Source organism: Elephas maximus, chromosome 27 (assembly GCF_024166365.1).
Source record: "Elephas maximus indicus isolate mEleMax1 chromosome 27, mEleMax1 primary haplotype, whole genome shotgun sequence".
Taxonomy (NCBI): domain Eukaryota; kingdom Metazoa; phylum Chordata; class Mammalia; order Proboscidea; family Elephantidae; genus Elephas; species Elephas maximus.
This window is the reverse complement of record NC_064845.1, coordinates 12,271,426-12,297,685: the sequence shown is the minus strand read 5'-3', so window position 1 is coordinate 12,297,685 and position 26,260 is coordinate 12,271,426. Positions and strand designations below refer to the sequence as shown.

The window sequence follows — 26,260 nt, the reverse complement described above, 5'->3', positions numbered from 1 at the left end:
ACTTTAAATAAACTGCACTTTAGAAAAAAGGCCTAAAATTTGTCTGTAACAATACTTAAAATTTATATATATATATTTGCAACTTTCTAATGTTAAAAAAAAATTTTTTTTTTTTTTTTAACATTAAATATGCTATGCAACAGATGCGTACACACCATTTCAAATTACTGCCTGGCAAGAGAAACACCCCCCAATAAAGCATCTCTTCCCCTGAAAATTTTTAAAATACTGCTCACAGTAACTATTGAAAAAATACATCACATTAAGAAAAAAGTAAACGCTTTTTTTAACTAAAACACTTGCCTTTAAAAAGAAGTATCACAAGCATTGTATATTAAACATATTTTCATAAAACCCAATTTCTCATTAAATTTTATTACAAATTCAAGAGTGATATTTCCACAATAGAAGATCTCTTCATCAGTTAAAGAGAAAGGAATTAGCTTTCAATTTGTTAGCTCCAGAAACTGCTGGGCCTAAAAGAATGTGTGTGTGTGTGTCTGCGTGTGCCTGTATACATGTGACCACAAGGTGCCATTCTAGGAGGTCCCCTGGGTCAAAGGCTCTGGCTGAACTACTGACTTGCACTATCTATATACAGAATATTTACAGAGGGGCAAGACTCATCTGTAATTATTAGAAAGATCAGCATTTGAAAACGTCAGAGTTAAAACTAACAAATCTCACAGCCAAGAGCAAAGAGAAAACAAAATTATAAAACTCCTACAAAACATCAAAAATGGGAAAACACTATATATCACAAGTGGGATAGAGCTAAAGCACTTAAATCAAGAAAAATGAAAGAATGAAAATAAGTGAATTAAGCATCTAACTCAGGAAAATGTGAAAACAAAATTCCTGAAGGAATGTGAAAGGAATGGAAGAGAACAGCTAAAAGCAGAAATAGAGTTAGAAAACAGAAAATGCTAAAAAGAACTAAAATAAATTTAAAGCTGCTCTGTTTGAAAAATTATTAACTCTTATACAAAATAAGATATGAAAAGAAGGCAATGACTTCAAAAATGAGAGAACTTTAGAAATACGTATACGTGTGGTGTGTACGTATGAAAGGAGCCCTGGTGGCAGCACAGTGGTTAAGCACTTAGCTGCTAACCAAAAGGTTGGCAGTTAAAACCCACCAGCCTCTCCACAGGAGAAAGATGTGGCATTCTGCTTCCGTAAAGATCTGCAGCCTTGGAAACCCTATGCAGTAGTTCTACTGTCCTATAGGGTCACTACGTGTTGGAATTGAACCCCCCTACAGTGGGTTTGGGGTGTGTGCGTGCGTGCATGCGCACTTTTGAATGAGACTACACTTTGTATGACTCTATGCAAATACATTTGAAAATCAGAATGAAATGAGTAATATTCTAGAAAAACATAATTTACCAAAACTGACCCCAGAAGAGATAGAAAGCTTACACAAGCCAATCTTCCACAGAAAAAATGAGCAAGCTGTTGAAGTCTGGAGGAGTCAAGCTCAGACAATTTTACAAAGGAATTCTTCCAAACCTTTAAAACCAAAGCATTCCAAGCTATTTAAGAACACAGAAAAAGGAAACGTATAATTCTTTTCTAAAACAAGTGTAACGGTGATACCAAACCATGAAGAAGCCTGCACAGAAAATCATACGCCAATCTTGCAAACAGTGATGCAAAAAACCAATAAAATATTAGACACAGAACACTGGCACTTTAAAAGTTCAAGTTGGGTTGACTCCAAGAACACCCTTGTTTCCCTATTGAAAGTCTATTAATGTGATTTACCATAATAATTGATAAAAAATTCATATGATCATCTCCAGAGATGCTGAAAAGGTATTTGATAAAATTCAAATCCACTTCTATTAAAAATTTCAATAACACAGAAATTTATGATACTTTTCTTAACATGATAAAATGTATATTTTGGCTCAATGCAAGAATCTTACTTAATGGGAGAAATACTAGAGACACTGACTACAGTCAGGAACATGATAAGAAATGTCCATTTAAAACCCACTATTAACATTCTGGAAACCCTGGAGGCGTAGTGGTTAAGTGCTACGGCTGCTAACCACAGGGTCGGCAGTTCGAATTCGCCAGCTGCTCCTTGGAAACTCTGTGGGGCAGTTCTACTCTGTCCTATAGGGTCGCTATGAGTTGGAATCTACTCGAGGGCACTGGGTTTGTGTTTTTGTTATTAACGTTTTGGAAACCACAGTGGTGTAGTGGCTAAGAGCTACGGCTGCTAACCAAAAGATCAGCAGTTTGAATCCGCCAGACACTCCTTGGAAACTCTACGGGGCAGTTCTACTCTGTCCCATAGGGTCGCTATGAGTCAAATCGACTCGACAGCAGTGGGTTTGGTTTTTGTTTATTAACATTTTGGAGCCCTGGTGGCAGATGGTTAAGAGCTTGGCTGCTAACCAAAAAGCCAGCGATCTGAATCCACCAGCCACTCCTTGGAAACCCTACGGGGCAGTTCTACTCTGTCCTACAGGATTACTATGAGTCAGAATCGACTCAACAGCAACAGGTTTTTTTTTTTTTTTTTGGTATTAACTTTTTATTAGAGATTTTAGCCAATACAATTAGAAAACAAAAAATATTAGAGATATAAAAATTAGAAAAGAGTGATAAAACTATTATTTCAGATGATATGATTGAGCAACTACTGCATACACTGAAGAATTAAGAAGGCTGCAAGATAAAAAATTAATATACAATAACAAATAGCTTTATATATATATATAAAAGCAACAGTTAGATGACATATGCAACAAAGACCTCATTTACAATAGAAACAATAAAGATAAAGCGCTTATGAATACATACACTCACCAAGAAGTGTTGTAAAGCGTAGGAAAGGAAAACTTTATAACATTCCTTAAGGACACAAAAATTGACTTGAAATAGAAAGACATACCACGTTCTTAAACAGAAAGATTCAAGGTCATAAAGATGTCAATTCTGCCTCAGTTCATTTAGAAATTTAACTGCCATCCCAAAAACAAAAATCAGCAGGTTTTATTTCAGGAAATGGAAAGTTAATTTTAAAGCTTATATAGAAAAATAAATACGCGATACAGCCAACGAAACTCAGGGAAAAACTAAAGTAAGAGAGAGGCAAGAGGGTAGAATCGGTCCATAAACAGATAGAAAAGAAAAGAAATTCCAGAAACGGAATGCATATGAGAATTTGGTAAATGAGAAAGGCAACACAGCCGATCAAGGGAGTAAAGTTCAACTTTTTAACTGAGACAACCAGGCTAAACTTAGAAAAAAGATACCGCTGGATGCATAGTCCACACAATAGCCCAGGAGAAACTTCAGGGTATCAATGCACGATTTAAATGTTTTAAAAAAAAAAAAAAAGGAGGGGGTAACTCACGAAAGGTTCAGGAATACTTAACCTCACTAATTACCAAAATGCAAATTAAAACTACATGAAAATACTTGCTACAGCAAGATATAGGATTCCCATCAGACTAACATAAATCAAAAAGCTGGACAACACGCTGTGTTAGTGAGGCTGTAGGGCAATAGGCACTCTCCTACCATCGCTGTGGGAGTCCAACAGAGTTCAACTCTACAGAGGCAAATTTGGTAATAGCTATTAAAATTATAAATTTATCCTTTGACACCATAATCCTAGGAATTCTGGAAATCGACCCTGCAGATACATCTGCACAAGACTAAAACGGCACATGAATATTGGGCACGGTTTGTCATAGCCAAAGACAACAACCTGAGGCCAGGAATAGGATAAACTATGATGTATCCATAAATGGAATACAGCATAGCTGTAAGAAAAAAGGGAAACCCTGGCGTAGTGGTTAACTGCTACGGCTGCTAACCAAAGGGTTGGCAGTTCAAATCCACCAGGAGCTCCTTGGAAACTCTATGGGGTAGCTCTACTCTGTCCTATAGGGTCGCTATGAGTCTGAATCAACTTGACGGCGGTGGGTTTGGTTTTTGGTTTGGTTAAGAAAAAGGTTAAGGAATATTTCTATGATTTCTTATAATCAGATTTTGGGATACATGTTATAAATAATGGAAAAAACAACTTTGGGTAAGAAAGATAAAATGATACGTTCATATTTCCTTGTACTGCATAAACACTAGAGGGACAAACAAAAAAACGATTAACACAAAATGGTCACCTACAGGAGACGGGTAAGGGGGTGAGAAGGGAAACGATACAGGGAGGGGGTGTAACTTCTTTGAATATGCCTCTATATAATTTTGGTATTTGAATCACAAAAACGTACAACCTATTTTTAAAAATTTTTAATTAAAAGAAGAAAAGGTAACCCAGAAGAATCAGGTGGCTTCTTACCTGAGAAGGAACACTTTTGGGTGGCTCTATGCGTATAGAAGGATCCCACTCTCCTGGAGGTAGGACAGTGACTTGGTCTAAAAACTCATCAATTCCAGATAAGAGGTCATTTCTGTCTTTTGCTTTATAAGCTACATCATGAAAAATCTAAAAAGAAAAAAATGCGTATCAAGACAATTTTAATGTCGGGAGAATAATCTACACATGGTAAATCCACTTTAGAAATCACAAATAAGTTCACGATACATGTAATTGTCTAAACTCATACTCCAGGCAGGTCTCCAACCTACCCCAGGTAACAACTATACAAGGTAGTCCTTTCTTTATCATTAGTATTATCAAATGAATTAATCATAACAATCAAACAACAGAAGAAAATAGTGATGTTAGGACAATTTTTTTAAAAAAAAAGGTAATTTTGTATGAGAAATTCTTTACAGAATGAAATAATTCTCTGGCATGTCATTCTACTTCTATGCCATATTAATGTCATTTATCCCAGGGGATAATCATGGACATACAAATAGCTTTATTTAAATAATCTGATCATGAACATTTACTGGGTACCTATTATTTGCTAGAAACAGAATTCTAAGCACTGTGGATATCATTTAATATATGTTATATGCTTCACAAGGACCCAAGTAAGGCAGGGTCCCTGCACTCAAGGACCTTTTTTTTTTTAAGGGGAAAAGCAGTAAAACAAGTAATTCAATAAATATGTAACTGCAGATAATAATAAATGCTGATGAAAATAAAGCAGCTTACAGGACTGGAAGTTGAAGAAGTCCAGAGAAGGTTATCTCAGAGGAGGTAACAGTATAGGAGAAATGTGAATGAAATGAGGGGACAAATCCATGCCAAGGATGAGGATGAGGACTTGAGGAAGAACAGTACTCAGGCAGAAGGGCTAGGTTGTCACAAATGTCCAAAGGCAGAAATGAGCTTCATTCAACCAAGGAACAAAGAACCTACTGTAGCTTAGCTGGAGCAACATGGGGGGGATGGGGGGGTGGAGTCAGGATGTAAGCTTCCACGTGTATGCAGAGGTTAGATCAGGTAGAACCTACTAAAGCAGTTGTAAGGTGTTTAAATTTAAACCTAAATATATCAACGGAAAGTCACTGGTACACTTGGATTAAGGAAATGGTGTATTCAAATTTGTTACTGGCAGTGCAAGGGATAAAACTGTAAGAGAAAGACCCATAAAGGTCACTTTAATAGATCAAAAAAAAAAGATGGTAAATAGTTTAAGATAGGGAAGTGACAGTGGAGACAGAAAGGAGGTGACGGATTAGATTGCAAAACACACTGAAGAGGAAAAGTCAGCAGAATCTGGTGACTAACTGGAAGAGGCAGGATGGAGAAATGGGGTCAGGTTCAGGTGTGGGAGGCTTGAGATACCCTAGGGAAGCATGACGGAGACTTCTAGCAAGACCTGATTTAAAAACTCTCTCCCAAAGAAAGGCAAAAGTCTGGCGGTGATCAATATGTAGGTCACGGTCAAAAATGAGGTTCTCAAACAAGTATAGAGAAATTTACAGAAAAATGAGGGAAACAGATAAAACCCTGAGGAAAACAAAAAGAAATGATATCCCTGCAACCCATGATGGAGTAAATTTTAACAAGGTGGTCAATACTTTCACTTGCTTAAAAAAAGAAAAAGTACCCACTAGTTCTGTCAGAGTGGTCTTGAAGATCTTATCGAAGGCACATAGTTAAAGAATTTAAAATAAAACAGTACTGACAACAAGAACAATCTTTAAAGCTTTACTGTGAAAGAAAGAAGAACTATCATTTAATATACGTTATATGCTTCACGAGAAGCCCTGGTGCTGCAGTCATTAAAGTGCTCGGCTACTAACCAAAAGGTTGGTGGTTTGAACCCACCAGCCACTCCACAGGAGAAAGATGTGGCGGTTTGCTTCCATAAAGATTACAGCCTTGGAAACCCAGGGGGGCAGTTATACTCTGTCCTATAGGGTTGCTATGAGTCAGAATCAACGGCAGTGGGTTTGGTTTGGGTTTATACACTTCACAATCAGTTTCTATTTCAATGAATTTTCGTGTCTCTGAATTACCTCATCTGTCATGAGAGTGGCTATTGATCTTCCAATTTCATGGTACTGGGGTGCCTTGCCTGCTGGACCCAATAACAGAAACAAAAACCTAAAGAAACATTAAAATACATAGAAGTACAATTCAATTTTAAATATAAGCAATATACACTCACAAATGTGGCCAGTTATAAAAGTCATTCAGATGTAAACAAAGAAACTTCTTTTCTATTCACCCACACAAATGACTGAAAAAAGATGGCAACTCTACTCAGACTGAAGCAGATCACAAAACTAAGTATTCATAATTAACTTTCTACCAAGTTATCACTTCCCATCTTCCTAAGGGTAAAGCAGCAATTAAGGAATTGAATATTTTACATTAAAAGTTCCCATTTTCTGTATTCTTTGGGATTAAAGTAAACAAATAAATCCAGTCTGTACTGACAAGTCAATTAGTAAAAAAAACTGAGTAACAATCTCATTAAAGTACTTGAAAGCCAGGTTTGCTAAATAAAATAGCCAAGACTGTACACAAAAAACCATGATTCCTTATAGTTCTGGGTAACACCTCTAATGTGGTAAATATAGGATTTTTGGCAACTAATTCCTTTGGAAGGAAGAGGAATTTTATTTACAATACCAAATATAACATCACACTTCACAGTATTCTAATGGCTAAACAAAATGCATATAAGTTCCTACTTATAGCCTTGTTAATAGTACAGTAAAATATTAATATTCACACATCCAAACTAGAAGTATTTTTTTATATTATATTTACATCTTCCTACTTTATAGTATATGAATCTATGGAATTACTTTCCTCATTTAATATTATACCATTAATTCAACTGAGTAAAATAAATAAATAAATAAATAAAGCATCTTAAAAATAAGCAAATACATTTCCACCAAGCTCCTGTTACTTCTTCATATTTTCTTATACTATGAAAAAATAAGAAAATAATCTAAAAATTACTCTCACTTAAAATTACATTTATACAGTCAATAGCTAACAAAACCCATTATCTTTTATAACACAACCTGTTAATGATTCTTACGGCTTATTTTTAATTTTTGCTTCTATTGTATACTGCACAGAAGATTTATTAGGTCATGCCTGAAAAAGCAGTTTGCCCAAGTCAGAGGCATCATTACATTTAAACAACACTACAAGGTATTATTATCCTCACTTTCCAAACGAATCTTAGAAAATTTAAGTAAGGCTTAACGCCCCCCCACCAACCCACTGCCAAAAAAAGTTAGGGGGAGGCACAGCCAGGATTCAAATCCATTCTCTCTGACTCCAGTGTCTCCACAGAACATTATATATATATTTTAAATGATGAATTGTTTTTTAAACCAAAGCTCCTAAGACACCAAACTTCTTATAAAAGTACAAATGCAAAGTATTTTTTCATTTCCAGGAAAAACACACAAATGTTTTATGTTCTAATACTCAAAGCATTTGGTGCAATGGCTGAATATCAACTACTAAAATGAGCTTTCATCATATCAAACAACAGGCTGGTTCAACTGACAAAAATTTTAGGCTTTGGACATGCTGATAGAATGTTCATTGGAAATGACTCTTCACCTCGTAGGGACAGGGACCTCAGTCAGCCCCGAGAGAAGGACAGCAGGAGCCAGTCTCACAAACGCAATTATAGGTCTTTCCAAAAAGTCGACTTCTCCCACCAGAACATTGGATGCCTCTGCTCCCGTGGGGATTTTTCTCATGAAATTCATGTCAACCTATTGACAAATAAATAAAACTAAAAATACATTTTTCATAGTATTCATATTATTTTTGAGGCATATGGGAAAGAAAAATGTTTTTAGAAGTACTTGCTAAGCAAAACTTGTGACTTAATGGATCTATAGATACTACAATTTTCACAAATATAAAAAATAGGGTAGACAAATACAAAAACACAAGCAAAACACAGCTATCAAACAACACTTCAACTCTTTTAACTGTGATACTATTTACTACTTCAGACATCATCAAACATACACGCTAGAGAAAATTATCAATGAATACAGCACTATTCATTAAAAACTATTAAGGACAAAAAATATAGTCACAAACTAACAACGGTTCATGAAATTATACACAGTGCTAAAAACGATCCATTTCGCAATTATCTATTGTTCAACCTTAGAGCTGAATCAGTCCCTTTATGTTTTACGTATTTCTATAAGCCCCCTTTTTAAGAGATCTCTAGGTAATGCCCAGTACTTCTGTTAAGTCAAAAACATTTTTATTTCAAACTAAAAATCAATAGCCCTTACTCGTAAGACTAGATAATAAAATTGAGTTGTCTGTGTATAATTACAAAGAGAAGATTACAAACATGATGCCGAAATATGGGAACTTCTTCATTTATATAAAGTTTCAAGCACGTCACTGAACAACCACTTACAGGGCTAGCTATTAAAAATAAAACCAGCACTTACGGCGGGCCTCTTGAGTCCCACACCCAGTGTGCCACAACTACAGTGCCAGGAGGCAGGCTCCTGCCCAACAGGAGACAAGGAGGTGTACACAAGGATAGGCCAAGTGAAAAAAAGTAAAACTGTGACAGAGGAACAAAAGTAAACGGCAACTGCCATGCCTAGAGGAGCACCAGCATGTAAATCATATTAACGTTTAACAAAACTAAATTGCAACTTAGTTACTGAACACTTCACTCATCTGAAATAACAGGGGCATCAAGTTAAAACAATAGAATTCAAAGTACAACAGCCATTCTGCACAGCCAATGCCCCTTATAGCAAGGCTTCCTATCATTTTGGAATATGAAGTTCAAGTCATCACTTAAACTCCCTTTCTATAAAATGTGACTTATGGGCTTTGCATCACAGAACAAAAGATTAAAGAGAACTGAATCTTGATTGAAAGAATCACATTTTTTAAAGTTTTACACTGGATGCAAAAAATATTGAAGTATGCTGTGGCAAATTAATACTATCAAAACATTAAAATGGTCACAGAGAATCAATTATTCCTAGGTAGTATTATAAAACACACCTTAAAAGTCAATTGTAATTTTAAGATTTTTTTTTCTTTTTTTCCTATTTCACCTAAATACTCATCTATCAAAATAGAAACTCCAAGCTGAGATAGCTGAGTTTTTTAAGTCCATGCCTTTACCTACCCATGGGGAAGCGCCGATATGCTTCCCAGTGACATTCCAGAAAGTACTGACACCACGAGACAGTAATTCTGGGATGGCGTTACAGCCCAGGAAAGGCACATGGCTTGGGCCGTAGCATCACCCCCAGAATTAATCTTTCTAGTGGTGGTAGCTCCAGAACACATCACTGCAGTTCAAGAAGTGCTGAGGTTTCCCGACATCTATGGGTAGGTATAGACGGAAATACCGTATCACTCACAGATTATCTGCCAGAATTCCTAAAACTTGGAAGCATGTAAAGTTATTCAAGTGCTCTGAGGTCAACTATAACCGTTCTCACATTTTCTGACCTTAAATTATCACATGCATTGGTAAGGTTTGAAAGCACCAGTCTATTAAAAAAAAAAGTATTAAAAATAACCAAGGTTAATAAAGCCACATTGTGATGTTCTTTTCTGAGTGACTATGAAAATGTATAATGACAGAATTACCTTGCTGAAGTCAACAGTACTATTTTCTCTGCTTCCTCCAGTTCCATTACCTTTAATTTCTCCACTTTTACTATTGTCCAAGTTTCCAGGTGCAGACTGTGGAGAGGCCAAAACACCTATATTTAAGAACAAATAAATCCCCAGTTAGAAAGAAGAAAATGCACTTTGTCACTTGATTCTGCCCATATCCTGAAGGGGATGGTGTAAAGGCAAATGTGCAAGATAAAACGAGTGCCAGGTGTTAGTATCGTACCAGCAAAACCAGAGTCACATTTTAAGTAATAATAAAGCCATACATTTTAATATTTGAAATAATATAACCGGAATTTACAAAAATGGTGGCCACTTGCAAAAAGAAAGTGAGTAGGTGAGAAACCACAGAAGATAGAAGACTTAAGTCTGAATACCACTGCTAATCCCATGGGAATACAGACTTTCAGTCGCTCTGACATACCAGTGAATTGCATAGAGCATAATGACGCCTAACCACACTCAGCGTGCTCACACAAAAACTGATACGAATTCTCTGACCAAACCTACAGGTAACTCAGAAAATTTAACAGTGACACCACCTATACATAGGCTGTCTATGAATCTATCATAATCTTCTGTATTCATAATAGTTTCCTCAAGAATTTTCATTTTCCTTGGGTATTCACTATGCTCTCTACTGCCATCATTCTGAAGAAATGCAACTTTAGAACACAATAGTAAACGTTTTCACAATATAAGTGCAGAATACGGGTTTTATAATCAGATCTGCACTGAAATACCCACTCTCTGCCACTGTGCAGCTATGTGACCTTAAGTAACTCACTCAACCTCTGAGATTCAGATAAAGCTATAAAATAAACTTGCTTGGATTAGAAATGATAGCTATATATGTTAAAGCCTTAGAAGACTCATCACTACAAGCTAGTGACCCACATAAATCACTTCAACTCTGTGATTGGATCCTACATGATGTGGTCAAGTTCCAAAATTTTAAGTATATCAGATACACATGGATCCATCTAAGAGACAGTTTTTTGTTTTTTTGTAGAAAAGAACACACTGCAACTAATGAAAATTGAAAAAAGTCAACAGGGTTTATAGTAAAACTCAGTAACAGAAGGCAGGCTTCTGACTTTGATATTCACTTCAATCAGGTTGTCACTGTGACCCAAAACTCCCAGTATAAAGAGCATCTGAAATCTACTTAGCTAGGTACTCCTTCTCTGGAAAAGTGAAACAATTCTGAAATAAAAGCTATTTCCTAAAACTTATATGTAACAACTGTACAATTTTAAACAATTTTAGCCTAGCACCGAAAAGTTACTAAGATCTTTCTTCTTTGATCCTGGTCCCTAAACTTCCAGAATTGAGCCTCTTCCTTCATTAAAACACCTGCCCCTCCAAAAAAAAAAAAAAAAAAAAACCCCAGGAGGGAGAAAAAGAATGAACCAGTATTTTTTGGTGGCTTGCCCCTCCTCCTACCCAAATACAACAAGGACAATGGAGAGCGCTGCCAAGGGCCTAGTGACAGTCAACCTGTAGAGGTATCATCAAAAGAATACATAATGTATAGTTTTCCAGAAAAGCCACAACTACCTCATTTTAGGAGGAAGAACAGAATGAGGAGAAGGCTGTGGGGGAAAGCGAGGATTCAAAAGGAATGGGAAGAAGAACTTATGAGGAACTCAAAACCGACAAACCTAGGAGCTATCATCTAACGTCACTCAGCTAACTTGATCATCCGGAATCCGTCCCTTTTTCAAAGTTGGCACACCGGGTACATGCTAGAGTTTCTACCACTACCCTTTCCGTATAACCCTCCCCACCCTCTGCTGAGTGAAAGCTTTTTCTCCATCAATAAAGCAAGTCTCTCTGCTCCTAGAATAAACTCCTGAGACTCAGGAATTAAATAAGCGAACTACCAAAAATAATAATAACAATGCTATCATTACCATAGATGACAGAAAAGGATTAAATTTCTGTACTTTAAGAAAAATATACGTGGGGGAAAAAAATCATCTATCTGAGGCCAAACGGTCAGCATTTACCCTAAAGCAAAGATAAGAAGGTCAGGGGGTGGGGAGGCAGGGAAACAAGAATAATGGAAATGGAACGGCCAGAAGGGAAATAATGAGAATGCTGACATAATGTGGAAAATGTAATCAATTGTCACTGAACAACATGTATAGAAACTGTTAAACAGAAACCTAATTGGCTATATAAACTTTCATCAAAAACTCAATAAAATATTTAAAAAACCTACATGAGTACATGTATATGTATAAAATCAATAATAGGGCTGAAAAAATCATACTCTGGTAAAACTTCTACTTTGCATTTACATTTTTTTTCTCAAGTCAAATAGCAAATCTATACTGAGTCGCAATGAGTCGGAATCGACTTGACAGCAATGAGTTTGGTTTTGTTTTTTTTTTTTTTAACTAAAGATAAATCAAAGACATCGAGTCTTCTGTCATTAAAAGTGACATTAGAAGTAGTCAGAGCAGCGGTTCTCAAGGGGGGTAATCTTGCCCCCAGGGGACATTTGGCAATGTCTGCAAAACTTTTTGGTTACCACGACTGGTGGTGTCACTAGCCGAGTAGGTAGAGACCAGGGATGCTGCTATAAACATCCTACGACGTACAAAAAAATTATCTGGCCCCAAATATCAATAGTGCTGAGATTGAAAGACATTGAGTCAGAAGAAAAAAAAGAGTTATGAATACTAAAAATGACTTCACCTCTTTACATATAATTATCCTCCAAAGAATAACTAATGGGAAATGCTTTTTTTTTTTTTTTTTAAATGGGTGTGCACAGATCACGACCCCATGACACAAAAATCTATGACATTATTCTCTCCAAAATGATGCTGGGGCCATCTTCCTCTCATAACGTAACATTAGATGTCAAGGCAACTCAACTAAAGTTTCTAGGTGCCAAAACCACCATAGATAACTAAAAAGAAAATACATAGGTGCCCCTACTTATTTTTCTTTAGTAATTAAACATCTGCTATAGATGGCTTCTCAAACAATAATTACGGCCTTTTTCTTATCTTTAGAAATTCCCTCTTCCCTCCATTTTCTTTTCTTCAAAAGGGCTGATATATCTCCTGGCATACTTCCACAGAGGAAAAAAACAACCTTGCATTCCTCAATTCTCAGCTCATTGCTCCTTTTATCTCTTAACAACATGGCCTGCAAGCCAATGTGAGCTAATAAGCCCAATCCTTCCTATATAAAATTTACTGTCTCTTCTTACTAACAGCATCAAAAAAAAAAAAAAAAACCAAACCCACTGCCGTTGAGTCGATTCTGACTCACAGTAGATACAACAAAAAAAATTCAGTGTTGCTCATCAACATGATTTAGGTAAAAGCAGATACAAGGAAGTAACTCTAAAATTATTTTTGTTCTGTGAAAAATGGTGAATTTTGTTGTCTTTTTAATTAAGAGTGCTGATTATTTCTAAGTATTTTTTTCTCCTTTTATTCAGTTACCCTCATTATTATGTAATTTTTGTGTATGTGAACCAATAAGATTCACAATGAAATGTTATAGATTTTGTTGTAGGTCGGCCTGAGTTCAAATCCCTGCTGGTCATTTACACGGTGATTTATCACCTCCACTAAGCCTTAGTCTGCTTCATGCGTAAAACAGGGACAACCAACTTCACTGCATTGTCATAAGAATCAGAGATAGGATATACGCAAAGCACACACCACTGAGTCCGGAACAAAGTATAAAACAATGGTAACTATAACTCTGATCATAATTAATGTTGCAATGTTTTAGCCACAAGGCTTTCATTTACACTTCTAAAAGCATGTCCTCTTTTGGCAACTTCAACGTGCTTTGATTAAATAAATGTATTTGACGTGCTGGGCTAAAGCCAATAGAGAAAGACAGAGACAGAATGGTCTGCCATGTGGTTGTAGGAATGCAAGGAGTTGTAGTCAGAGGATTCCAGCTGTCAATTACTAATTATATGATCCATGGAAAGTTAGTTATCTTTTCTAAGTCTGCATTTCTGAAAATGGGTGTATTCCCCTAACTTACACAAATTTTTATAAACATAAATAGGCTACTTTAATAACTGTAAGCTACCAGTGAAGTGTTAGATATTTATCATTATTATGGAAAAGTAGGATAAAACCACTAGTTAGCATTAGTGTATTTCACACATTGATGCTTAACTAAAATATGAGTAAGAAACAGTCCTTAAAACAGCATTTTTTCCCTAGGTGAAGTCAGTGGGAAGGTATAAGTGTAAATGCACATACAATTAATATTTTTTAAAAGTATCATAATTTATAGCCCTTAAATAAAATGAGTTATAAGTCTTTTATCCACTAGGAAATAATTTTTCTAATTCACACAAAAAATCAAAAATATATCCTAGCCACTACAGGAACTGTTCCTGAAAATTTGAAGGCAAAATTTGGATTAAAGATAGGTACAGCACTAAATAAAAGATAACTGAAGTCTATCCCAAAATCTAATACTAGTCTTGAAATAATGATTCCAGGCAATCATCGGAGAATCTTAACCTTCTAGGACGCAAAAATGAGAAAAAGCATATTCAACCGTATCTTCACTAGGAAGACTAAACTGTACTTCATTCTTTGCAGAAAAGCACCGAACAGATAAAGGGTGTATCATCTCATTATAATTTATGTACAATATGTGTTTAGTCACCTGATCAATCAACTACACAAGAATAAAAGCCACCATTTTAAAAATCCTAGCAAATTAAACAGTAATAATAAAAGTTTCTACATTCTTCTGTACCATTCAAATGCCTTGACATCCAAAATCTCAGTAAAAAACGTTGACAGGGCTTAAGTTATGTGTCATCTTTTTTATAATCTAAATTGTTTCAATAATTCTATTCTTCTCTCTAACACACTATAAAGAAAGAAGCATGCAGAAGTCAAAATAAATTGTAAGCATGATCCACATAGGCTGCTCAAGCTATGTGCTGAGAGGCATTCCGAGTGCAAGTGATTCCGAGCAGAAAGCACCACACATGGAGGGTTTGGGATAGTTGCCTGGAGTTAGGTCAACATTTTCCTCATTCTTCTGCTCCTGGCCTTCCGGCGCTTCTAAGTCTTCCTCGGGCGGATGAATTACTACAGTGGGAATAGCAACACTGGCAGGTGAAACCAGCAGTTCTGGGGCCTGAAGCTGACTCTGCCGGGAGCTTCTGGAGGTCAGGCGACCGATGCTAGGGCTGGAAGGAGGACTGTTTTGAGGGGTGGGTACTGGGGTTCCAGCTCTTGAAGCAGGGAGAAGATGACTGAGAAGAAGAGATAAAGGCGATTCTCCTCTCAATGAAAGGTTTGAGGCAGACAGACCTGTTCGCAAAGAGTGGCGGGAGGCTGAAAGGCCTTCCCCTGAGATAAAACAAATAAATGAAAAAAACAATGAAGTTCACTGCAGAAGGCAAACAGAGACACAAAAGATCAATTCACACTGTAAACTGCATGCTTTAAGGGCCAAAAAAATTCCAAATTCATGCTGTGAAGGTTAGCATGACAATCAAGTATTCAAAAGTTAGAAAGTCACAAAAGTTGATTAAACTGTTATTAGTTCCCTGAAGGTGTATCCAAAAAAAGAAAAACGTTAATGATAGACGGGGGAGGGGGGAATCAATATTCTGTTAGAAATTAGGATGAGTAAAACTGTTGCTTTTTGAAAAGGATAATATCAACGCAAAGTTGCTGCTTAAATACGTGATAAGTAGCAAATGAGAATATAACAAAATAATTTAATACAACCCAAACCAACACTTACCAGCACTGACAGCTTATATTCAGCATATTTTTCCTACATTGTACCCAACAGCTATAATTATCTCACAAGAAAAGTCCACGTTAACATTACCTAGTAGTTTCTAACTTAAAAACTACTCAAATGTTTACAACATTACGTCAATAGGGCACCATCTATCGGTAATGCTCCCAAGTTAAAAAAAAAAAAACATAGGACAAGTTATCAAATTTACTATTTTTTCCAGAAGGAAACAATGTCAATTTTAAAGGACGTAAATTCTTGAGATTGCTATTTATTAATAAGGGACTCAAAGCATGGTTCTCATTTCTAACACAACAAATAAATTTAACCATATACATACAATATTTAATTGAACTAGATAAGACCAAATAGAACTGTCTCGTCGGGTTTCCTAGGCTGTAATCTTTATGGGAACAGATCGCCAGGTCCTTTCTCCCACAGAACAGCTGGTGGGTTCGAACTGCCACCATTTCGGTTAGCAGCAGGAATGCTTAACCATTGTGCCACCACTCCTTAAATTATAATATCCTTAACAACAAAATAACAGAATGCCTATGTTAAGATAGCATTTAAAGAAAAAAGCCATTGCCCTGAGACTAAAAGGAACTAAATTACAATTGGGGAATAATCACCATACACGTGGGATGGAGATTTAACAGGGTCCTCTGGGTTAATGAATTCATTTCACTGAAGAATATAAAATAAATGACAAATGAAAAAGAGAAGTAAAACGTGGCACATAAATTGAACTTAGGTCCTTAAGAGAAGTTAAATATACGAAGGCATCATTTCAGACAGATTAAAAAGAGTCTTCTAAGGGTCAAATGCTCCGAGGCAAATGGACATAAAAGCATCTTATGCTGAGTGGTAAAAGATGGCTGTGAACTGTATACAGTAACTGATATGTCTGGGCCAACTTATCACCTATGGCTTGTTTACCTGCAGAACACTTAAAAGCTAAACCAGTCTTTCAGGAGCAGAAAAGGTAAGCATAAAGGCTTTGTGCCCCATACTCTAGTCCCCTTCACTAAGGATCAGGTAATGGCAGGGCAATAATGGCTCATAAGCTACTCTAAGCCATTGCACCTGGGTTTTCCAGGTTCACTGTCATCACAGCTCCCTGACAGCCAAAATCAAACCCTCAGTGATGTCTCTCTCTGCTTGAGAAAGAGGAAAATAAAGGCAAAACCTCCAGGTGTGCCAATCTTAAGGCAGTGAAAGAGGCTGAGTGGCTATAAAAACTCTGTCTCCTTCTGCCCCACCTGCCCCACCACTAACCTCTGAATGAGAGTGGAAAGCTAGAGTATGTGGACCTGGGTCTTAGCCTTTCTCAGTCAGCAACTAGAAGATCGCCTAGATTGCTAGGATCACTAGGTCACCTCTAGTATAAGAACAGAAATAACAAAAACTATTCCTAAAACCCTGCCTAAATTCTCTATGTATGAATAACAACAACAAAAAAAAAATCCTCTATACTCCACGGTAGTGCGTTATGTGTGAATAACAAAAAAAAAAACAAACCCAGTGCCGTCGAGTCAATTCCGACTCATAGTGACCCTATAGGACAGAGTAGAACTGCCCCATAGAGTTTCCAAAGAGCGCCTGGCAGATTTGAACTGTCAACCCTTTGGTTCGCAGCTGTAGCACTTAACCACTACACCACCAGGGTTTCCTATGTATGAATATAATAATAAAAAAAATAGAGGGCAACAAATTAACCGAAAAACTAGCTTACAAACAAGAAATAAAATATATTCAGGAGACAAATCAACAGAGAAAAATCTAATTTAGGTATAAAGTTTCAAACCCAACACTGAAATTATAGATTTTTAATTTATGCCTATTGAATCAACCTTACTCAAGAAATCCTGAACAGAAACAAAAAAGAAGGAATGAGATGTAATTCAGGGTTAGGTATATAGTGACAGAACTTCAGTATTACCAATATTTAAATAAAAATTAATTTGTGTCATTTTAGCAGAGTGAATGTTTAGTTTTATCTAAATAATTTCCATAAATGTTATGTTACAAAGACATTTGAGAAATTTTAAAGGCACAAATAACAATATTACAAAAAACAAAATAAGGTTATAAAGTGACCTACCGTGTTTTTACACAAATAACATGCACCTTCTACATTTGTTTGCCAATTGCCCCCTCCCCCCATGAAGTATTTCCATCAGTGCTGCTATGCCAATCTTTTTTACAGGTTGCTGTTAAAAAAAAAAAAAAAAAATTAGCATAGCACGCTTATGAAAATACCTCACAGGGGAGGGCACAGTTGGCAAGCAAATGTAGAAGACGAAAATGTGTGTTATCTGCGTAAAAATACGTATGTAATTATCTGGAAGTAATATTTTTCCTTTCCCAAATGTGAACTGAAACCGACTAGAAAAGCTGTTAGAGTAAGAAGTGTTAGCAAAAATTGGATGCCACAACTTATCTCACCATTCTTTTCAAGTAAGTGAGGGTCAGAATGTTTCTTGCCTATATCTGCAAAAGACCGAACGAGGGGAATCCGACTGGTGAATCTTTTCTCGTTCTGATGATGATGCCTCTTCAGAAGGGCTTCTCTGACATTCTCTCTTATGGACTCATCTAATTGGCCAGAGGCTATCATGTTGTCCAATACCATATCTACTCAAAGAAAGAAAGTAACAGTTACTGTTATTATAGACACCCGCACTCATATGACTGTAAGACAAACGCAAATCAAACTTCACAACAAAAGTTAGACCCCTAAATAGCTCTGGAAAGAAAGGATTAAATTAAATTTCCCCCAAAACTGTCTTAGTAGACGACCACCGAGACTCGTTCATTCATTCAATCACTAACTCTTCACCGAGCATTCTCTACCTGTTGAGAATACAGCAGTTAACAAAGCGGATCAAGTTTCTTCTCCCATTCTCCCAGAGGCAGAAAAATCAAGGAACAAACAGATAAAACAGCATGTGGTAATAAGTTCTAGGAAGATGAATCCATCAGGCAAGAGGAGGGTGTGGGAGGCGGGGAGACTGATGACAATGACATTTCATACATTACTGTGACGAGTGGACGATTTTTAATTTATAAAACATGCAGAAGTATTTTTAAACACTGGCATTAACTTGAGATAAAAAGCCAAGCTTTCAAAGCATGACAAGATTACTCTGAAAGAAAACCGGAGAGACGAACCTAGCAGGGGAGCTAGCGTTTGCAGAATGACTACAGGAGCCACCAAGAGAGCGCTGGATTACAGGGCGTTCACTACAAGTACCACATTATATGGTAACTGCAGAGCTGAAGACCCAGAGGACCACATTCAGTACTCCTAACCCTCACTCAATTTTTCAGTGATTCATATAAGACAAGAAGTAAGGTCTCTGGCAATGAAGATTCGCAGCAAGTGGTCAACTCAATCTGATAATACTGAAGTATTTCCAGCCTGAGAAATTCTAATACATTTACACTTTTCCTGATGATCAAACACTATAGGCTTTTTTCTTTTTCCCTGGGTGCAATCTGTAATGGCAGTCACATTATCCAATTCATTACCATTGAAATTAATATCCTGTTTACTTCCACTTTTTACCTCCACGACCAGTTGCCATCAAGTCAATTCTGACTCCTGGCAACCCTGTGTATTTCAGCGTAGAACTGTGCTTCACAGGGTTTTCAATGGCTAATTTTTCAGAAGATCACCAGTCCTTTCTTCCAAGGCACCTCATGGTGGATTCGAACTGTCAGCCTTTCAATTAGTAGCCAAGTCTTTAACATTTGCACCACCCAGGGACTTTCTACCTCCACGAAACCAAATCAAACCCATTGCTGTCAAGTTAATTCTGGCTCACAGCAACCCTACAGGACAGAGTAGAATTGCCCCATACAGTTTCCAAGGCTGTAAATATTTATGGAAATAGAATGCCCCATCTTTCTCCTGAGGAGAGGCTGGTGAGTTCAAACCTGCAACCTTTCAGTTAGCAGCCGAGTCATTTGCCCCTGTGCCACCAGGGCTCCTTCTACACAGTATCCTCCAAATCTGTCTCTCCATCAATTCCACCGCCTACCACCGTTCAGGAGGTCATCATCTCTTGCTTAGACTATTTCATGAAAATAACTGGCTTACTTGCTTCTAACCTGTTTTTAATCCAAAGCCACCTTATATATTGCAGCCAGATTGCTTTCCCAAAAGTACACCTCAGATCACACACTATTCCCCAACTTAAAAACCATCAAGAGAACTGAAACACCTACCAAATAAAGTCTCACATCTTAACCCAGTAATTCAAGGCTACTCACAATCTATCTCTAACCTATGTTTCTGATATATTTCTTCCTACTCCTGGTCAAGTACCCGATACACTCAGGCACTTTTCTTCCTGCTCTTCTCCTTCCTTAGAATACTTTTTCTCTTACACCACTCAGTGCTCCTGTGTCCAAATTCTATGAAGAAGTTGTACAATTTAGTTCCTCCATGAATCTTCCCCAGATACCTTGGTTCAAAACATGAAGAAACCAAAAACTCTTTCCAGAGTACTGAAAACTCCTTATCTTGCTTATGGCACTAATCACTTTCTCCTTGATATTATAGCTATGTCTAACTGAACCTACTGGACTCCAAGCATATCAACACCAAAGTCTACCTTACTTAGGTCTATTCCTCAAACAGCTCTGCACAAAATAGAATTTCAACATGTAGTTATTAAATGAATGATCTAAAATTCTATTTTCCTTACTTAAATACTTATTTCAGTAAACAAATATAAAAAAAATAATAATTTGTGAAAACCTGCTATTTCATCTAGAGTGCTTGCTCTCATATCCAGCATGACTGTTCCATTGAGGATGCAACTCCTTAGTTCAAAAAGACTGTGCAAAGATAGAGTTGCCACATAAGGCTTACTCCACCGGTCACCTCCATCTTCAACATCCTCTTCAAATTTCAGCCACCTGAAAAATGTATAATATATAAAAATATTTTATAAATAATGTTCAATTTTTTTTTTTTAATATGATAAACATAAACTTGTTGTTTTAAAAAGAAACAAAGATAACCACCACCAAAACAAAATTTTGGTTACACATTTTTACAAATTAGGGTAATGGCCTCAATATTTATAGTCATCAGTTTCCTTGTAGTTCCTCTTTCTATTCTAGCTATCACAATTATAAGACTCCAAAAGCAAACTACGGTATTTAATAGTTTCCACTTCTAATCCTCTTTTAAACTTGTAATACGCAAGATTTAGGATTTTTCAAATTTGTTTCTTTAAACACTTATTATTAAAATCTATAACAACATAATTCCTTTTTTGTTTCATTGAGGGGTTATCTAAGGAAATAACTTTTGAGGACAGAGAGAAAAATTTAAGAGAAGATTTCCAGAAGTTGACAAAGACATTCCCTGCTCGTTATCTTAAAGCACTGGCTACCTCACAGTACCAATTTAATTATTCTCATTACAACCAGAAATCGAGTCAAGCCAACTGGAAAATGGGGGTCGGAAACACTACCGGGCGGTTTCTTTCCACTCATAGTCTTCTCCATCTCTGTAACACAGCTCATCCATTTCCGTGAAGAGATCATGGGGAATGTGTTCTTCATCGTCGTCTTCAGTACCAAGGATAAACTGGACTCTCTGGGAGGGTGTGTCTGGACAAAATTAGAATTTAAACACACACTCAAAATTTTTTATCAGTCCATTCAAAGGTAAATTCACAGTTTTGAAAGTCAAACATTTTCATTATAAATAAGTATGTTCCATGAAGCCTCTTTGCTTTTAATTATGATGAAAATATTATAATCCAGGAAGCAATGATAACCAACTGAACCAGCACAGCAGATAAATCTTTCTGGTCAAAAAGTATGGCTTCAAAAGGAAAACAACCGCAATCCATTCCAGAAGCCTGAGGATTCCAGATGTCTGCTCACTGCAAATACAAGTAATAAGATTTGATAGAGAAAGGCAACCTTCTTAAGCTGGAGATAAAGTACCAAGATCCAGCTTTGCCAATTCCAAGGCTGGAATGGAATGCAGAAAACAAAGCTCTTTATTTTTTTCACTTATCCCAAGTAGGTCTTAATTTTTCTTTCTTAAAATCAAAACATTCTTAATGCAATCAGTATTCTTACTCCAATGTATACAATGTGGCCAAATTACTGCAGACATACCATTTAAAACGGAAACTTTTGATAAGAAATAAAATCCTATCCAGAAAATCTTACGCCATCAATGGAGAGGTCCTGCTTTCTTTCTCTTACCGTAAGATGGGGATTCCCGCCCATCCTCTTTATCTGATTCCTTATCTTTTCTTCTACGGTGGTGATGCTTGTGTCCACGATGCCTGTGACGCCGACGACTCTCTCTACTAAAAGGAACGTGAACGCCAATATATACAGCTCGATGACCTATTAAAAGGTTCAGATACTATTACTGACTTCCCAAAAGGGGAAAAAAGTGATATGTACAAAAAAGTAACAAAATTCACTTTGATAAGAAAGAATTACTATAAATTCATGCAATTAACAATAGCTAGTTCCTTTTACTTGTCTTATTCTGCAAGGTACTACATAGAATGTCTTGCCAAGAGCTAATACAACCAGCTGGCAATTATACTACATATAAAGGTTACTTATACAAACATTAGTTTGCAACTCTAAAAAGATATTTTCAGAAAAAACTGCTTGACCCTCTTGAAACCACGCTATGCAGACAAAGATTTTCCATCTGCATTTATGGCCAACCCTGATCAATAAAGGTCCTTAAGAGATATTTTTCAAGGTGACTAAATACTTGATAATCAATATTCATAAATGTACATTTGTAAATATTTATTTACAAATAATATTTTTAGGGTTTTGAAAATCTCCAATCAGCAAGGTCCAAATTATTGAGGGCTACATTAAATGTAAATGGTTCAAATACTGCAGTTAAAGGATAGAAATTATCAGACTGGATAAAAAAGCAATATAGTAATGCTAAGGCATGCTTTTAGAACACAGAAAGCTACTTGTGATGTTGCATTAGCCTGACTCTCTCTTTTAAAACAGTTATGAAAGGTAGTCTTCCTCTTGCCCACTAAATGAAACTGAATCAAGGAACTAGATAGCTAGCAGTACTATGCCAGGATTTAGGCTGCCAGCTTTTAGAACCGAAGTGCTTCATTTACTAGGGCCTAAATTTATTCACAGCAGAGAGTAAGCTCTAAGTAAACCCTTGCTAAATAACAAATCATATATAGTCTATATCACACACTAGATGTTTAAGGAATCAATAGCTTACATGGAACAGTATTGGATGATGATTTCCATATCGGCATACCAAGGATACCAGATATGATATAATGTACTAATTACACAGCAAGCTGTTTGAGAGCTAGCACCTCTCTGCTGTCAGCCCCGGCTCTCTTCCATTTCCTACCAATGTGACCAAATATAGTGAAACACAAAACATTGACACTTGGCAAAACAAAATTTGGCTAACTTCATTTTCTCTTTTTACATAAATTTTTATAATACAATATTAAACTTGCAAGTTGCACAAATAGTATAGAACTGTCATTACATGTTTTACTGATATTCATTGTTTATATTTGGTCCCATTTGTCTTATATTCCCTCTTTAAATTTTTTAAATTATTTGAAAATAAGTTGTAGACATCGTGCCCCTTTCTCTCTAAATAGTTCGCCATGTATATGTAATTAACGAATTCAGTACAATAATGGAAGTAAGTAAATTTAACACTGACACAATTATCTAATCTACATTCCATACACAAATGTTGGCAACTGTCCCAATGATGTCCTAATTTAGGGCTAATTTTCCTTCCCAGCCAAGAATACAATCCAGATTCATGCACTGGATTTAACTGATTTAACTCTTTAGACTCCTGCAATCTAGAAAAGTTACTGGCCTTTCTTGGTCTTTTTTGACATGTTAATAAGACTAATCAGCTGCCAATATACTGAAGTTAAAAAAGCAAATAATGACCTTTAAGCCAAAAGAGGGCTAGACCTATGGAAACACAACCAACTAACTTACTGTTTAAACATCTCCATACCCGGCACTCTGCCAGACACAGGGCAAGCACTCACTGAAGGGCTGTAGAAACTAACAAACCTCAGTTACTTGAAATTTTACCAGTGAATCCCAGATTTTAAAAACCAATGACACATGGTTTCATTTCGTGATGATGGAAATATTCTAGAATTGGAGAGTGGTGACGATGTATAATTTAAAACCCCAAAACCCACTGCTGTCAATTCCGACTCATAGCGACCCTATAGGTCAGGGCAGAACGGCTCCATAGGGTTTTCAGGGAGTGGGTGGCGGATTCGAACTGCTCCCCTTCTGGTTAGCAGCTAAGCTCTTAACTATTACTGTGCCACCACTGAATTACACTTTACAACGGTGAATTTTATGTTATGTGAATTATGCCTCAGAAAATAAGTAAAAAAACAATCATAACAAAACCAGTATTTAGGGACCACCTCGAGAATAGATTTGACACATGAACAGTAATGACTGAAGACCAGACAAGTTGTGGGATGACATCAAGGACATCACATATGAAGAAGGCAAAAGGTCATTAAAAAAACAGGAAAGAAAGAAATGACCAGAGTGGATGTCAGGAGAGATTCTGAAACTTGCTCTTGAACATAGAGTAGCTAAAGTGAATGGAAGAAATAATAAAGTAAAAGAGATAATGAGAAGATTTCAAAGGGTGGCTTGAGAAGACAAAGTAAAGTATTATGATGATATGTGCAAAGACCTGGAGTTGGAAAACCAAATGGGAAGAACATGCTCGACATTTCTCAAGCTGAAAGAACTGAAGAAAACATTCAAGCCTCGTGTTCCAATATTGAAGGATTCTATGGACAAAATATTGAACGATGCAAGAAGCATCAAAAGAAGATGGAAGGAATACACAGAGCCACTGCACCAAAAAGAACTGGCCAACATTCAACCATGTCAGGAGGTAGCATATAATCAAGAATCGATGGTACTGAAGGAAGAAGTCCACGCTGCACTGAAGGCAATGGCAAAGAACAAGGCTCCAGGAATTGACGAAATATCCATTGAGATGTTGCAACAAACAGATAAAACACTGGAAGCACTCACTCGCCTATGCCAAGAAATTTGGAAGACGGCTACCGAGCCAATCGACTAGAAAAGATTCGTATCTGTCCCCATTCCAAAGAGAGGTGATCCAACAGAACGCAGAAATTATGGAACAATATCATTAACATCACATGCAAGTAAAATTTTGCTGAAAAGAATTAAAAAACGGTTGCAGCAGTACATTGACAGGGAACTGCCAGAAATTCAAGCAAGGTTCAGAGGAGTACGTGGAACCAGGGATGCCACTGCTGCTGTCAGACGGATCTTGGTTGAAAGCAGAGAAAACCAGAAGGATGTTTACCTGTGTTTTATTGACTATGCAAAGGCATTCAACTGTGTGGATCGTAACAAATTATGAAAAACACTGGGAAGAACTGGAGTTCCGGAACACTTCATTGTGCTCACGCAGAACCTGCACACAGCTCAACAGGCAATTGTTCAAACAGAACAGAGAGATAGTGCATGGTTTAAAATCAGAAAAGGTGTGCATCAGGGTTGCATTCTTTCACCAAGTTTATTCAATCTGTATATTGGGCAAATAATCAGAGAAACTGGACTATATAAAGAAGAATGCAGCATCAAGACTGGAGGAAAATTCATTAACAACGTGCATTATACAGATAACACAACCTTGCTTGCTGAAAGCAAAGAGGACTTAAAGCACTTAATGATGAAGATCAAAGACTACAGCCTTCAGTATGGATTACATTTCAACATAAAGAAAACAAAAATCCTTACAACATCATGAAAAACTGAAAAAAGATTGAAGTTGTCAAGGCTTTCATTTTACTTGGATCCAAAATCAATGCCCATGGAAGCAGCAGTCAAGAAATCAAACAACCTATTGTATTGGGCAAACGTGCTGCAAAAGATCTCTTCAAAATGTTAAAAAGCAAGGATGTTGCCTTGAGAACTAAAGTGCAGTGATGTGAGCCATGGTATTTTCGATCACCTCATGTGCATGCAAAAACTGAACAATGAATAAGAACTGATGCCTTCGGATTAGGCACTGGCAGAGAATACCGAACATACCATGGGCTGCCAGAAGAACGAACAAATCTGTCTTTGAAGAAGTACAGTCAGAATGCTCCTTAGACGCGAAAATGGCAAGACTTTGTCTCAAGTACTTTGGACATGTTATCAGGAGTGACCAGTCTCTCAAGAAGAACATCATGCTTGGTAGAGTGTCAGCAAAAAAGAAGACAACCTTCAACGAGATGGACTGAGGAACAACTGTGAGGGTGGCACAGGACCAGACAGTGTTTTGTTCTGTTGTCACTATGAGTCAGAGCCACCTCAACGGCACCTCACAACGACAACATAACAAAACTCAATAATTTTACTCTTTCTTTTAGT

General features: G+C 36.7%; 1 protein-coding gene across 5 annotated transcripts in view; it reads right to left on the bottom strand.

Moving 5' to 3' along the window:
- Window positions 1-26,260, bottom strand: part of SLC4A7 (solute carrier family 4 member 7) — a 113,982-nt gene that overhangs the window by 37,823 nt on the left and 49,899 nt on the right. For 3 of the 5 annotated variants that reach the window (XM_049870942.1, XM_049870943.1, XM_049870940.1), the window contains exons 3-10: window positions 22,046-22,192; window positions 21,298-21,436; window positions 20,574-20,734; window positions 18,254-18,442; window positions 10,013-10,128; window positions 7,979-8,136; window positions 6,403-6,490; window positions 4,322-4,468 (exon numbers count right to left, since the gene is read on the bottom strand). In XM_049870942.1, the coding sequence (XP_049726899.1) occupies window positions 4,322-4,468; window positions 6,403-6,490; window positions 7,979-8,136; window positions 10,013-10,128; window positions 18,254-18,442; window positions 20,574-20,734; window positions 21,298-21,436; window positions 22,046-22,192 (1,145 nt within the window). Of the gene's footprint in view, window positions 1-4,321; window positions 4,469-6,402; window positions 6,491-7,978; window positions 8,137-10,012; window positions 10,129-15,060; window positions 15,406-18,253; window positions 18,443-20,573; window positions 20,735-21,297; window positions 21,437-22,045; window positions 22,193-26,260 lie in introns of all 5 variants that reach the window. The other 2 variants (XM_049870944.1, XM_049870941.1) reach the window with 2 other exon arrangements.